Source organism: Ursus maritimus, unplaced genomic scaffold (assembly GCF_017311325.1).
Source record: "Ursus maritimus isolate PB19 unplaced genomic scaffold, ASM1731132v1 scaffold_6, whole genome shotgun sequence".
In the NCBI taxonomy this organism is placed as follows: Eukaryota; Metazoa; Chordata; class Mammalia; order Carnivora; family Ursidae; genus Ursus; species Ursus maritimus.
The window spans coordinates 70,091,700-70,104,451 of NW_024426774.1; the positions used below are offsets into that span (position 1 = coordinate 70,091,700).

At 42.6% G+C, this 12,752-nt stretch overlaps 1 protein-coding gene across 1 annotated transcript in view; it reads left to right on the forward strand.

Moving 5' to 3' along the window:
* Nucleotides 1-7,097: 7,097 nt before the first annotated feature.
* The window catches only part of CALM2 (calmodulin 2), a 15,714-nt gene continuing 10,059 nt past the window's right edge, over nt 7,098-12,752 (forward strand). The window contains exon 1 of the mRNA XM_008699841.2: nt 7,098-7,232. Coding sequence (XP_008698063.1) covers nt 7,230-7,232 — 3 coding nt within the window. The 5' untranslated portion in view covers nt 7,098-7,229. The remainder of the gene's footprint in view (nt 7,233-12,752) is intronic.

Genomic DNA, 12,752 nt, shown 5'->3' on the forward strand with positions numbered 1-12,752 from the left:
CAGACTGGCCCCTGGTTCCTGGTTTCTCTACAGAAGAGAGGTTGGTGACTCTCACACAAAGAGCAAAATGGCAGATGGGCTTCCAAAATGAAATTATTACCAAGAGTTTCATGGAAGATATAGTAGATAGCATGATTCAAAGCATACCATAAAGAAAATTGAAATATGGAAAATGAAGAAAAGAAAGAAGGCAAGTAGGTAGTTAAGTATAGAACATTTTGAAATCTTCTTTCAAAGCAGACAATGATTTACTACAAGTTCCATGAGCAGAACTTGGAAATATTTGTTAGTTAGATGGGGAGTCGGAAACAATGTGAAGAAGGGACAAGAGGACCCCAATAGTGCCAACTTTGGAGTCTTGAGAATGAGAATTCTGATTTTTTAAACCAAAGGATAATCACAAACCAAGCTAGTACGAAGAAAATGAAATTAAAATTTGAGGTACAGATTTGAGGTTAAAATTTGAGGTCACATAGAATTCACACCTTCATGTAGGCCCCATGCTGCCAGTACAATACCAACCATGACATAAATCACCTCTTTTCTGTGAAACCATTTACAGTTGAAAGCACAATTTTTTAAACTTAATTATGTGGTGGCTAATTGCTTTAATTATTTCATCAAGCTAAGGCAGTCTGAGCCATAAATTCTCTAAATGAGAAAAAAATATAATTTAAAAATTGCATAAACAATTATTATACAATGACATAAAAAATTCCAAGGAAGATGAAAATTATATTTGATTAAATATATATTTAGTATTTTCAAATTGACTTAAATAATAACTTATATTAGAAGATGAGAATTGTCCTGCTGGCTACTTTCTGTTTTTATTATTTATAAGACAACTTATACTTTGTAATAATCTTCTGTTTTTTAAAAGCCATGTGAAGAAGACATGTGCAAAATGAGAATATCTTTGCCCATTCATCCACCTATTCATTTGACAAAATTTACTGGGTATCAACTGTGTCCTAGCACCAAGCAAGGTGGTGAGGTTGCAAACATAATTACAGTCCCTCAAGGGACTCAGTTTAGCTGATACCACCAATCTATAAGGATATAGTACCATAAGGTGTTACAAGGTTATTCTGAGAGAGAGCGATTATTTCTCTATGGGCCAAGGGGAGAGGGCTAGTGGATTAGGAAGACATCACAGGGGATATGATGTTTGCGCCAAGGATGAAGGGATGTGCAGCAGGCAGTTGGAAAATGAGGAAGAATGTTCTAGGCAGAGGGAGCAACATGAGGAAAGATGAGGACTGGGAAAACAGTACAGTGCATGCAGATATCTGCAAGTTCTTCGGCTTGGCTTAGGTGACAGAGTGGAGGGAGATGCTTTTCAATGAAGCCAGAATAGAGGAGAGCAGGTTAGGGCGAAAATATGAGAGGTTCAGTTTGGTTGTAGTTTTGGGGCCCGAGGACCTCCACAAGAAATTGGCAGTAGACATTTTCAGGACTGCAAGACAGGGCCCCAACCTAGCCTCACTTTAGAGAGCCTGGTTATGGCTCTCCTTCTTATGCACCTCTACACAAAGGGCCAAGGGGACATCCTACCTAGAGCCCACATTCCCCCACCCCTTTAAGACTATTCTTCATCCCTAGGATCACAGGATTCCCTGCTCAAATAGCACTGAGGCTGCTTCCAGGGCTCATGTACACTTTATCCTCAGGTCCACTCTCCAGAGAGCAAACTGTGTCTCCAGGGTGCATGTCTTTAGGCCCTGAGGGATGGACAAGAAGCAGCTGTTTGTGTGGCTGTTGATGCGAGCCTGTTCGGTACTAGAGTGTCCATACAAGTGATCGCAAGACCTCTCACAGTGTGGATGGAGCTGGGGGTGAGAAGAGAAATGGGTGGGCTGTGGGTTAAAGGATGGCTTCCTTATACTTCCACAATTTGGTATGTAAATCCAAGGTTCTAAAATTGGCCATGGACATCCAGGTTGTTATGAAAGTTTCTCTGTCAAGGTTGTAGAATAGAACATATTTGTTAGTTTGATGCACAACTTTAACATATATAACATATGCTATATAAGCCTTGGTTCGTACTCTTGACTGAGCCCACGAATGTTAGGGCTGGCCTGAGTGGCTGGAAATACTGATCAGGAGTTTAGGAAAGACTACCTCTGGCCATCCATATTTAGAGGTCATCAGGACAGAGCCAATGCTGTGGGAGTGGGGAGTTTGCCCAGGGCAGTGTCAAAAGTCACAAGGAAGAGAGCCATGGCTTAAACCTGGAGGCACATCATCTTTTAAGCAACAGGCAAAGGAGCCAAGGAGCTTGAAAGAAACTGCCAGAGTGGTAGGAGAAGTATTACCAAGGGGTTGTTCCCAAAGCCAAGTGAGAAGAGTGTTTCAAGAGGAATGGAATGGTCAACAATATGGACAATGTATGTCAAGTGATCAGCAGAGTGCCTGGTCCATGTTGAGCGCCCAATCACCAGTGGCTGTGAATGTGCTAATAATGATGTCGATGATGGAGGTGGCAATGATGATGTCTCTGTTCCTCTGTGCTGCTTCTCTCTGCCTCAAACATCTTTTTTTTTTTTCTCCATCTCTACCCAAATTGCTATGGATCACATTTTGTAGGAAGTCCTCCCTTGGCCCATTAGGTTGTCCTCCTACATGCTTCCATGGTCTCCTATGCTCATTCTTTTTTTTTTTTTTTTTTAAGATTTTATTTATTTACTTGACAGAGAGAGAGACAGCCAGCGAGAGAGGGAACACAAGCAGGGGGAATGGGAGAGGAAGAAGCAGGCTCCTAGAGGAGGAGCCCGATGTGGGGCTCGATCCCAGAATGCTGGGATCATGCCCTGAGCCAAAGGCAGATGCTTAATGACTGCGTCACCCAGGCGCCCCTTATGCTATGCTCATTCTTATCATTGTACATTCAGCAAATAATAGGCTACTGGTATTTATTGATTGAGTGGTCCCAATTTCTAGGGTGCCCAATCACCCTGGTTTGCCCGGGACTGGCTGTTTTTAGCGCTAAAAGTCCTGGGTTCCAGAAAACCCTTCAGCTTTAGGCAAATCTGGATGGTCACCCTAAAATGACATCTCAAATTTTTGCATGAGTAAATGAATAAAAGGCAGAGTGTCAATATCAAAGCTAACGACCTTCAACTTTTACTGTGTGTATATGAGCACAAGCCCATGCAGGATGTTCTTTCCATTCTCCCTTCATTCCTTATTGAACTGAGAGTGCTATGAGCAAGACATTCTCATGACCCGGTTGGATTCCTGTCCCAGCTCTGTTTTGCCCCATAATCCTGGAAAAGGATAGCTTCCCTTTCTCAACCAGGGCTCCTTATCTGATGCACAGAACAAGAGAATGATTTGAGTACTATTTTCTCAATTCTCTCAAAATTGACACACAACAAGTGCCATTCTAGATGCATAGGAGAGAAGCTGATGCATACTGTTGGCTCCTTAGGGCATTTAAGGCTTAATTCTCTCACCTGTCAAGAATCACATAGGCCCTACAATCAAGAATGCTGGTCTGATCATCCTCTGTACTTGTTGGTTAGCACAGCTGGCTGGAGGAGGGAAGCTATGGGAAGGAAGTATCAAAGGATAGGGCTTGTGTTATCTGTGTTCTGCAAATTGAGGAACTGGGGCCTGGAGAGGAAGTGCATTCTCATTTTCCCAAGATGGACAAAGGTAGAAAGCTGTGAGATCTCATCAGTCAGGAGGGGGAAACAAAAAGACAACCAACCACCTCCTAGGCCGTGGTGTGGTGGCTGTCATCAACATCGCTTCTCAGTTGGCAATTGCCAAAGTCAGGCTGCACTGTATGTCATCTTGTGGAAGACAAATGCTCTATAAATAAATTGACTTGGAACAGTCTCAAATACACATAAACCACAATGGCTTTAAATGTAAGTCTTGACTTTTTTCTCATTTTCTTTCTCGGAGAGGTCAGCAAGGAAGTTTCTGCAAGAGAGGCCTTACTGAAATTCAGCCTAAGAAACCAAGAACTTTCCTGTAGTCTCTTTAACAGGCATACTTCGTTACCAAATATTTGTTTAAAAGCGTATTGATTCAATACATACAATGCTAAGCATGCACTTGTACGTTAGACTTAAGTTTGTGCTTGTTATATGTTACACATCAATCTTCCTAAAAATTCATTTTCTAGAAGAGGTGATTATTCATTTTGTCATTCAATTTCCTATCATTACAAATTTCCTATGTAAAATCATGCATACTTATGGGGTACTGTGTGAAGAGAGAATATTTTTCGTGACTGAGAGAAAAGATTGTTGATGGCTCTTTCCTTTGAGGAGGAGTCAGAGACAAATATCTGAGGAATACCTTGGAAAGACTTGGGAGCCACCAGAACTCAGAGCAGTGGACTCTTGTCTCCAGCTCAGATTGTGAAGCAGAGGTACCCACTTTTAAGTAACATTCTCTAAGGTATTTTATTTGTGGGATAAAGCTAATTACCTTCTCCGACCCTACCTCATTACATCACCACATTAGCAAAGACAAGAGAAGCACGGGGTTCCTGAGTTTTCATTAAAGAGTCATTTATCTGAAAGGAAGGTCATAATGCTGCCAACACTAATTGAAAGAGCACTTACTTTATGTCTGATCTGCATGACTGAAAGAGAGGATCTATCCCTGGCCTAGGAAATACTTTCAATGGTATGAAGAAATGTCTAAGTAGGCTAAAAGAGGTTAAATTCCACTGAAGCTTTCCAAGCATGTGCAGATAGTAGTTACAGAATGTCTTGGTCTTGCTGGGCAACCTTCTCAGTAGGCAAGATTTCACCCTGGCCTGCTAAAAATGCTACTCACTTAGGTTTTAAGAGTCCACATGCCTAGGCTTTTTACTGGGAAATTGTAAGGCTTACTGTGGCCTAAGATGATTCTTTCTGGACAACAGGTCTACCAACAAGCTTCTTGAGGAACTGCAGTTTGAGTGTATAACCCTAGTTCCTTTCTAACTTTCCAGCAACTCTCCTGTATTTGGCTGGGTCTAGTAATGCCTATTTGCTAGCAGCTCCTCCATCATGACATGCAACCGCATGTCTCTGGGCCTCTGCTCTGCTCTTTCTTTCATCTGGAACTTGCTTCTCTCTTCCTCCTTGCCTTTTGCTTGTTTCCTAGGCCATTTATCATATCAGACTCAGTTTAGGAGTTCTCTTCTTTAGAAATCCTATCGGGAAACTCTGTGCCCTGTAAACCCCCTCTATGGTAACAATTCCATTGTAGCCAAATCGAATTCATACACGAGATGTTCACAATTTGCTTATTAAATATTCCAGGTTATGCATACCCTTGCTTATTTGGGGTGGGACCAAGGAGCTAATTTTAAAAAAGTGTGTGTGTGATAAAATACACATAAAACTGACCATCTTAACCATTTTTAAGTGTACAGTTCAGTGATATTAAATACATTCATAATATTGTGCAAACATCTCCACCACCTCATAACTCTTTTCATCTGTAGATCTGAAACGCCACACACACTAAACAGTAACTCCCCATTCCCCCTACCCCAGGCCCTGGTTACCACTATCTAACAATCTACTGCTAAGCCCCTGGTAAACTACTACCTGTCTCTGATTTTGACTACTCTAAGTACCTCATATAAATGGAATCATACAGTATCTTACTGTGACTTATAGCTTATTTCACTTACCACATAATGTCCTCAAGTTCATCCACGTTGCAGCATGTTGTAGCATTTCCTTTTTGAGGCTGAATAATAGCTCGACATACGTATATGCCACATTTTGCTCATCCATTTATTTACTGGTGGACATTTGGGTTGCTTCCAGGTTTTAGCTATAGGGAATGATGCTGCCTTGAATATGGGCATACCAATATGTCTTCAAGATCTTGCTTTCAGTTCTTCTGGCTACATACCTAGAAGTGGAATTATTGGATCATATGGTAATTCTCTTTTAATTTTTAAGGAAACGGCCATACTGTTTTCCACAGTGGCTGTACCATTTTACATTCCCACCAACAGTGCACACGGGTTCCAGTTCCAAGGAGCTAACTCTTAAACATGTTTTTAAGGTGTCCACTGAAATCTGAGAGATTAGATACCCAAAAGGGCAAATTTGTTATGAGGGGAAGGTATGTTACAGTGACCACTTGTTGGGTGCTTACCTTGTGCCAGATACTTTAACATTTTACATTAACTCTAATCTTTCTATTATTCTAATCCTTACAATAACCTTTTCAGAGAAGTATTATTACCTCCATTTTATAACCGAGGCTAAAGATGAAATGACTCATCCAAGGTCACACATCTAAGAAAGTGCACCAACCAACACTCGTACACAGGTCTGACTCCAAACCAAGACCCTGTTATTCCACAATATCAAAAGGCTATTAGGGGTGACTAATCCCACTGAATCTCAGATACCCTGGTTTCTGAGTGACTTTTCTGGGAAAGTACCCCTGGTAAGAAACGAGAATGGCAAGTATAAACTGAAGATTCGTCTCTCAGCTAAGCAACTGCATTTAGCCTTACCTAGATTTTTAATGGTTTTGTGAGGGAATAAAATGGAAAATGTGTGGCCTCCACAAGGCCGAGAGGCTGAGCGCGGGGTACAGGTTTCCTGGGGTCTTTCGGCGTCAATCTTTATCTGCCGAAGGTGCTTCGCCTACCCCTGCACAAGGGGCGGGAAAGTGTGTGTGTGAGTGTGGGAAGGAAGGATGGGTGGAGGTGGAAGATTCTCCAGCCAAGCGCAAGGCAAGCGACTCTGCCGCCTGGCGCAGTTGCCAGGACAGCGCGGCCAGAGCAGCAACGGCAGAAGCGGCACCGCGTCCCGGCGGCGGCTGCGAGCCCGAGTGACGCATTGCAGGTACGAACCAGCCAATCAGAGGCCGGTTCAACGATCATCGGTGAATGAGTAGCCACTATGATGCTCCTCCGCGCCGCAAAGTAGCGCTCCTCAGGCGCGACTCCCCGGGCCTTTAAACCGGCTCGCTGGGGAGTGAAACCCACTTACGTCATTCATTCGCCCACTTTCCTTTATCTCTTGCCTCGTCGAGTAAATAACAGTGGATAAAGGAGTCTTGAGAAGAGTTAGAGAGGAGGGGGTTAGCCGGGACTCGTTTGAGATGTTCCGTTATCTGGCATGCGGCGGAGGGATCTGGCGGAGGGAGGTGTTTATGAGGCGCTGGGGGCGGAGGGGAATTAGTCCGAGTGGGGCGAGCGAGCTGAGTACTTGTGTGGTCGCTTCTTGGAGACCGGTAGCGCTTGCAGCATGGTGAGTGCGTCGCTAAGCTGCCGGCGCTTGACCTGAGGGGGGGACGAGGCTGAAGCAAATTTGTTAAAGAAAGGGAACGCTGCTCCCCCACACCCTTCAGGAGTGTACTTCGCCAGAGGGATGGCGCGAAAGAGCCTGGGGGCACCGCGGCGGTTGCGTCGCAGGTGCTCCCCCATCCTCATTCTCCTCAGGGAGGAGTCCCCTAGTGTTTCGGGGGCCGGGAGCATTGCCTACGAGGCGCTGAAGCTCCTCAGAGGCTTGGCTGGGTGAGGATGATGGATCTGGGGTGGGGGGCAGCCCAGCACATGGTGCAGAGGAGAGACTGGAAGGGCGGGGGAGAGCGGGAGGGCAAAAGCCTCGGGTCGGGCATCTCGAAAGGTCAGTCCCGGGGCCGGATTCAAAAGCCCAACGGACGGTTAGTGCTGGCGCCAGGAAGCGCCTTTGTCCGCTTGCGGCCGCCATGCGCCGAGGGGGCGGGAGGGAGCGCGAGGCCCGGGGCGAGCGCCAGCGCCGCCGTTAGCCCGCATCCCCCGCGTGCCGGGGCGCGGGGCGGCGCGAGTGGGCGCGCGCGTGTGTAGCCGAGCCCGCGCGGCACGGGGAGCGGCCGGGGGGGCGGGGCGGCGGGCAGGGGGCGCCCGCCGCCTCGGCTCGCGCCCCAGCTGCTGCGCTGGCACCTGCAGGGCTGCGGAGGTCTCGGCGGCCCGCGGCGCTGCGGGGCCGGCCGGTTGGGGATGGGTGGGGGAGGACGACTTCGGCAGTTTCCCATTCCTCTCCGGTGGCGAGAAGGAAGCCCGGTGGATCCTGATCTTTCCACTCCATTTGGGGCCTTCTTCCACCACCCAGGCTGGACATTAAAAAAAAAAAAAAAAATTAAGTGGCTTTGTCGTTGAAGGAAATGCTCTCTATACCTGAAGTCTGGCGCATCCTCAGAGTGCGCATCTTGTTAGAGAAAGTCAGCTCCAGCTTGGGTCTGAAAGGCTTTTTCTAGTTACCTAAGCTTTGGGGTGACTGACGTTCTGTTGTGAAAGTCGCTTTTATCCTGCCGAAACAGTTAAAAAGGGCCAGTGTCTATATCCTATTGAGTAGTCACGTGCACTCCTAATGTTAAAGAACCCCAATCACAGTGTTGCCCCTGCTCCAGCTCCTTTGAAAATGAGTCGTATTTCCTTACAGAAAATGCCAGACCTTGGTAACGTGCAGTTCACTTCTTTTATATAGTAATGGCTGTCAAGTACTGTGGTGATAGAAGAGTATACCTGGGGCAGGGGTAGCAGGGAATTTTAAAAAGCATTTTCCTGTCACTTGAGACGGAAACTCCTGTTTTTTTCCTGTTTAAAAAAAAAAAAATCTAATGAGGGCGGTAATTTGCAGTACCTACTTTGTGTTTCCGTCTGCCAAGTGGTTACGGCGATGGGTGTGTCCAGAAGGCAAGGTGACATCTTAAACAGGAGTTGGGAATCCTTGCCAACTGAAACCTCCAGCCTGTATGGGTGTGGGGAGAGCAGTTCACCTTGGATAAAACTAGTGTTCATTTAAGTTTGCTGCACTCATTCTATTTTGATACTCTATTTTATTCTGAATTTGAACATACTAGTTGAATTTACTTCTACGTGAAACAAGGTGTACATGATATGCATGTAGTCAAGGTTCGGTGTACATTATACGCATGTAATCAAGGTTCCAAATTGTGCAGTAAATTTTTTAAAATGTTTTTAAATGAATGGTAAAATTTTTACCTAATCAGTCTGATACTTGAATCAGGAACTCGAATAGATTTTCTTAGTGATGCATACAGTTTGTGTCTACACTTTATGGTGCTTTGCCGGTGATAAGATTTTGTAGTTACTGTTTACATCATTGGTGCTTTGGCGGTTTTCAGTTAGTATGTTCAATTGACAGTCATTGTTAAGTAAAATTAAGTTGGAAGTTGTCTTAAGGTAACTTCGTAACTATAAGACCTGAAGATTTAAAATTAGGACTCTAGCATAAAGTTTAAAGAATAAGAGTTTGGAAGCAGAATAAGATTGCTCACATGGCCTTTGGGTTTACATATAGTGTTTACATGTACGTGTACATGTACGTGCGCACTGAAAGAGCCAGGGATTGCTTTAAGAAGACTTGGGGCCCAGATGATTGAGATATGAAGAGGTAGAAAGTTTTGTGCTTGTCTAAATAATCAGTATTGTATCAAATTGCAAGTAGATCAGCTTGTGTTACACTGAGGAACTTCACTATGGCCCTATTAAAAATATATAGAAAGTTCTAGATTTAGGTACAATGATAAGTAGGCCTTTTAGTAAAGGTCCTAATTTCTATGAAGTAATTTGTCCTAGTGGTTTCTTTTTTGGTTGAAGGTGCTATATAGTAAGTGCTGTTCTGTCAGAATTAAGGTGTCCGTTAATGCTACTGAAATAATTTAAAGACTGCTTTTGATACAGGTAAAACAAATATCCTGACTTCTGAAATTGTAAAAAATAAATTTTTACTAAATGAAGCCTTTGTTGTATCTAAGTAGAATTTGGAATAAAGAGGAATGAATGGAAGCTAGAAGTTTGTGTTCCATTTTAAACCTGTGGATTCACATTAATCAGATAAAAATTTTGGATTATTTTTAAACTGTTATTCACTAGATAAACTCCAGGAGTATCCATATCTACTTTTGAATGCTGTTTAGGAAATGTTAGGGGCGCCTGGGTGGCTCAGTCGTTAAAGCGTCTGCCTTTGGCTCAGGGCGTGATCCTGGCGTTGTGGGATCGAGCCCAGCATCAGGCTCCTCCACTGGAAGCCTGCTTCTTCCTCTCCCACTCCCCCTGCTTGTGTTCTCTCTCTCCGGCTGTCTCTCTCTCTGTCAAATAAATAAATAAAATCTTAAAAAAAAAAGGAAATGTTTAATAGGTACATAATGCATTCACTTTTCAGGTCACACATTAGTCTACATTAATGTTTCTCTGTGTTTACAAATCACCTGTGGTTCTTCAAAATGCAGATTCTAGTTCAGTAGGTCTGATCTGGAACCTGAGAGTGTACTAATGCTGGGAAGCTTTCTCTGGAGTGATGAACAGGAGGAGGAATTCAACCAATGTTGTAGAAATAAAGGAGTAAGAACTAGGCATCTCTCTAGTGGATTATTCTTTACTGAGATAAACACACATGTTAATGAGCTTGAGTTTTCCCAAAAGTATAATTCTTCTAGTTCTTCCAAGAAAATGACACTCTCCGTAGAGTGAAATAAGAACCAAATTTATTTGCATGTAGTTGGAAAAGGCTTACAAATTAGGGTGCTAGGGAGTGCTGTGTTTTTTTTGCTTTTAGTAGGTCTTAATCTCGATGTTGCTGGTAAAGTTTACTTTAAAACCTTGAACTCTGGATTACTAGTAAATACAAAAACTTCTTTAAGTTTCTTGAAAGATTGCATGCAAAATCGAGGAGCACTTTTAAGGCTATGATAATTCCTTGAAACTCATTTGTGAATTTTTCTTTTAGTTTTGGGGGGGTGGGGGAGGGGAAAAGGGAGAGAGAATCTTAAGCAGTCTCCATGCCCAGCAGGGAGGCGGGGCTAGATCACAACCCTGAGATCATGACCTGAGCTGAAATCAAGAGTCGTCATTTAACTAACTGGGCTACCCAAACACCCTCATTTGTGAATTTTTCTAAGATTGTGTCTACCTAGAGGTGGAGAGCTGGGCAAGATGGTGTGGGCCATTAAATTTTGAATTTCCAAGCAAAATTGGATAATTTTAAAGTATTGTCTTATAGCCAAAATCCTTTTCTTCTTTCCTTTCTTCTTAGCTTTAATATCAATGCACCTCCCAAAATCTACCCCTACCCCCCTGTTGAGAGAACACTATTTCCCTTCCTGCACATAGCAGTCATTCTTTCAGCTTTCACATATACTGTGCCTTCCATACATTTAGCTTAACTAAGTCTTAAGTTCTAAACTGGTTTTCACCTGCCACATCTGTCCCTGGGCTGTACCTCGTGCTTTCAGTTTAGGGAAATTTATTTTCTCAGCTTAATCAAAGATAACATGGAACGTGATAGGTTTGCTGGTTTTTTTTAAAGATGGTTAACAAATATTTATTGTTCATGATGTTTAATTTTATATTCTGATATCTAGAAAAGACACTAGACAATGTTATGCAATGCTTAGTTGTAAATGAATGGGAAGAGTAACATTAAATAAATTTCCGTGTAGCAGTAATACATTTTTAAACTTAATAACTTCCTAGTTTAAAATAGGCATCCCCATGTTATATGACAAGAAAAGCACACATGTGCATATGTATATGTTGGTCCCCTTAAGTATTTCATAAGTGATCTGATACACAGAGTGGAGTGAAGATGACTGGAATAAAAGACAAAGTATAGCAGGAAAAAAATAAACTTCAAAATGCCTGCATATAATACAGTCTCTGAGATCTTTAATGTGGGCCCTGCTGTTCTCTGAAGCAAGAGACCATGCATGTCTGTCTGCTGTGTGGAAGTTGAACTAGTCAGGTTCATATTTCACCTTACAGGTTCTTTGATTTGGTTAATATATATAAAGTAATTATCACAGAACTCTTTGGGTTGGCCCTTTAGATAGCTTCTCACTCTGCACAATAACCTTTTAATGTATTAATATTGTACAGATGAAAGTGACTACGAGAGGTTGAGTAACATGTCCAAGGTCACGTCGTTCTTTAAGTGGCAGAGCTAGGATACTAGTATGTACAGCAGTGATTCAAAACACTGCTTTTTCCCCCCACTCTACCATGTTGCCCTTTTTTCAGAAATGATAAGACCTGCAAAATGGAATCAGAGTAGAAGTAAATCCTTTATAGCTTCTAACAAAGTAGATACCAAGTCAGTGGGTTTACCGTGTTTTAGATCTTACTTCTTAGGGAAAACAATGTATGACTGATTTTATATCAGATGGAGGATTGGGATTTGGAAGGATAAAAGTAGATCTTTTTTTTTTTTTTTTTTGACTCTTGCGTTTGAACTTAATTATTGCCTCTTCAATTTTAAGTTACCGGGCCTTTTGTTTTTTTTCTTTTTTAGAAGTTGAGTGTGCATCAAGGTCAGATCAAAATTGTTGAGCAGGGAAAGAAACTTAGGCTTTCTGGGTTCCTTCCCAAATTTTCTCATGGTGTCCTCTAGAGAAATGTGATGCTATTATGTTCCATTAAGGTATTCTTTAAAAAGAATGAAACCAGGCAGTATTTATTCTTTCATACTAATAAATGAATGGATTAATGACAGAATACTTGATTCCATATAGGTAAGAATATTAGAAGGCTGGGTCTGATGAGTGCTAGTACCACATAAGCAGTTGCTTCATGGATTTATGTACTGGTAACTGGTGAAATGTCCAGAGATGAAGGCCACATGAAGAAAAAGAAGCCTTGGTATTTTGCAGATATGTTTATTATATATTATGGTACTCTGCATTTAAAACTTCCAGTGAATCCATCTAACACCTTTGTGTTTAATTCTGACTCCACTAGTTACTAATTTTGTACTCCTCCCTGAAATTTA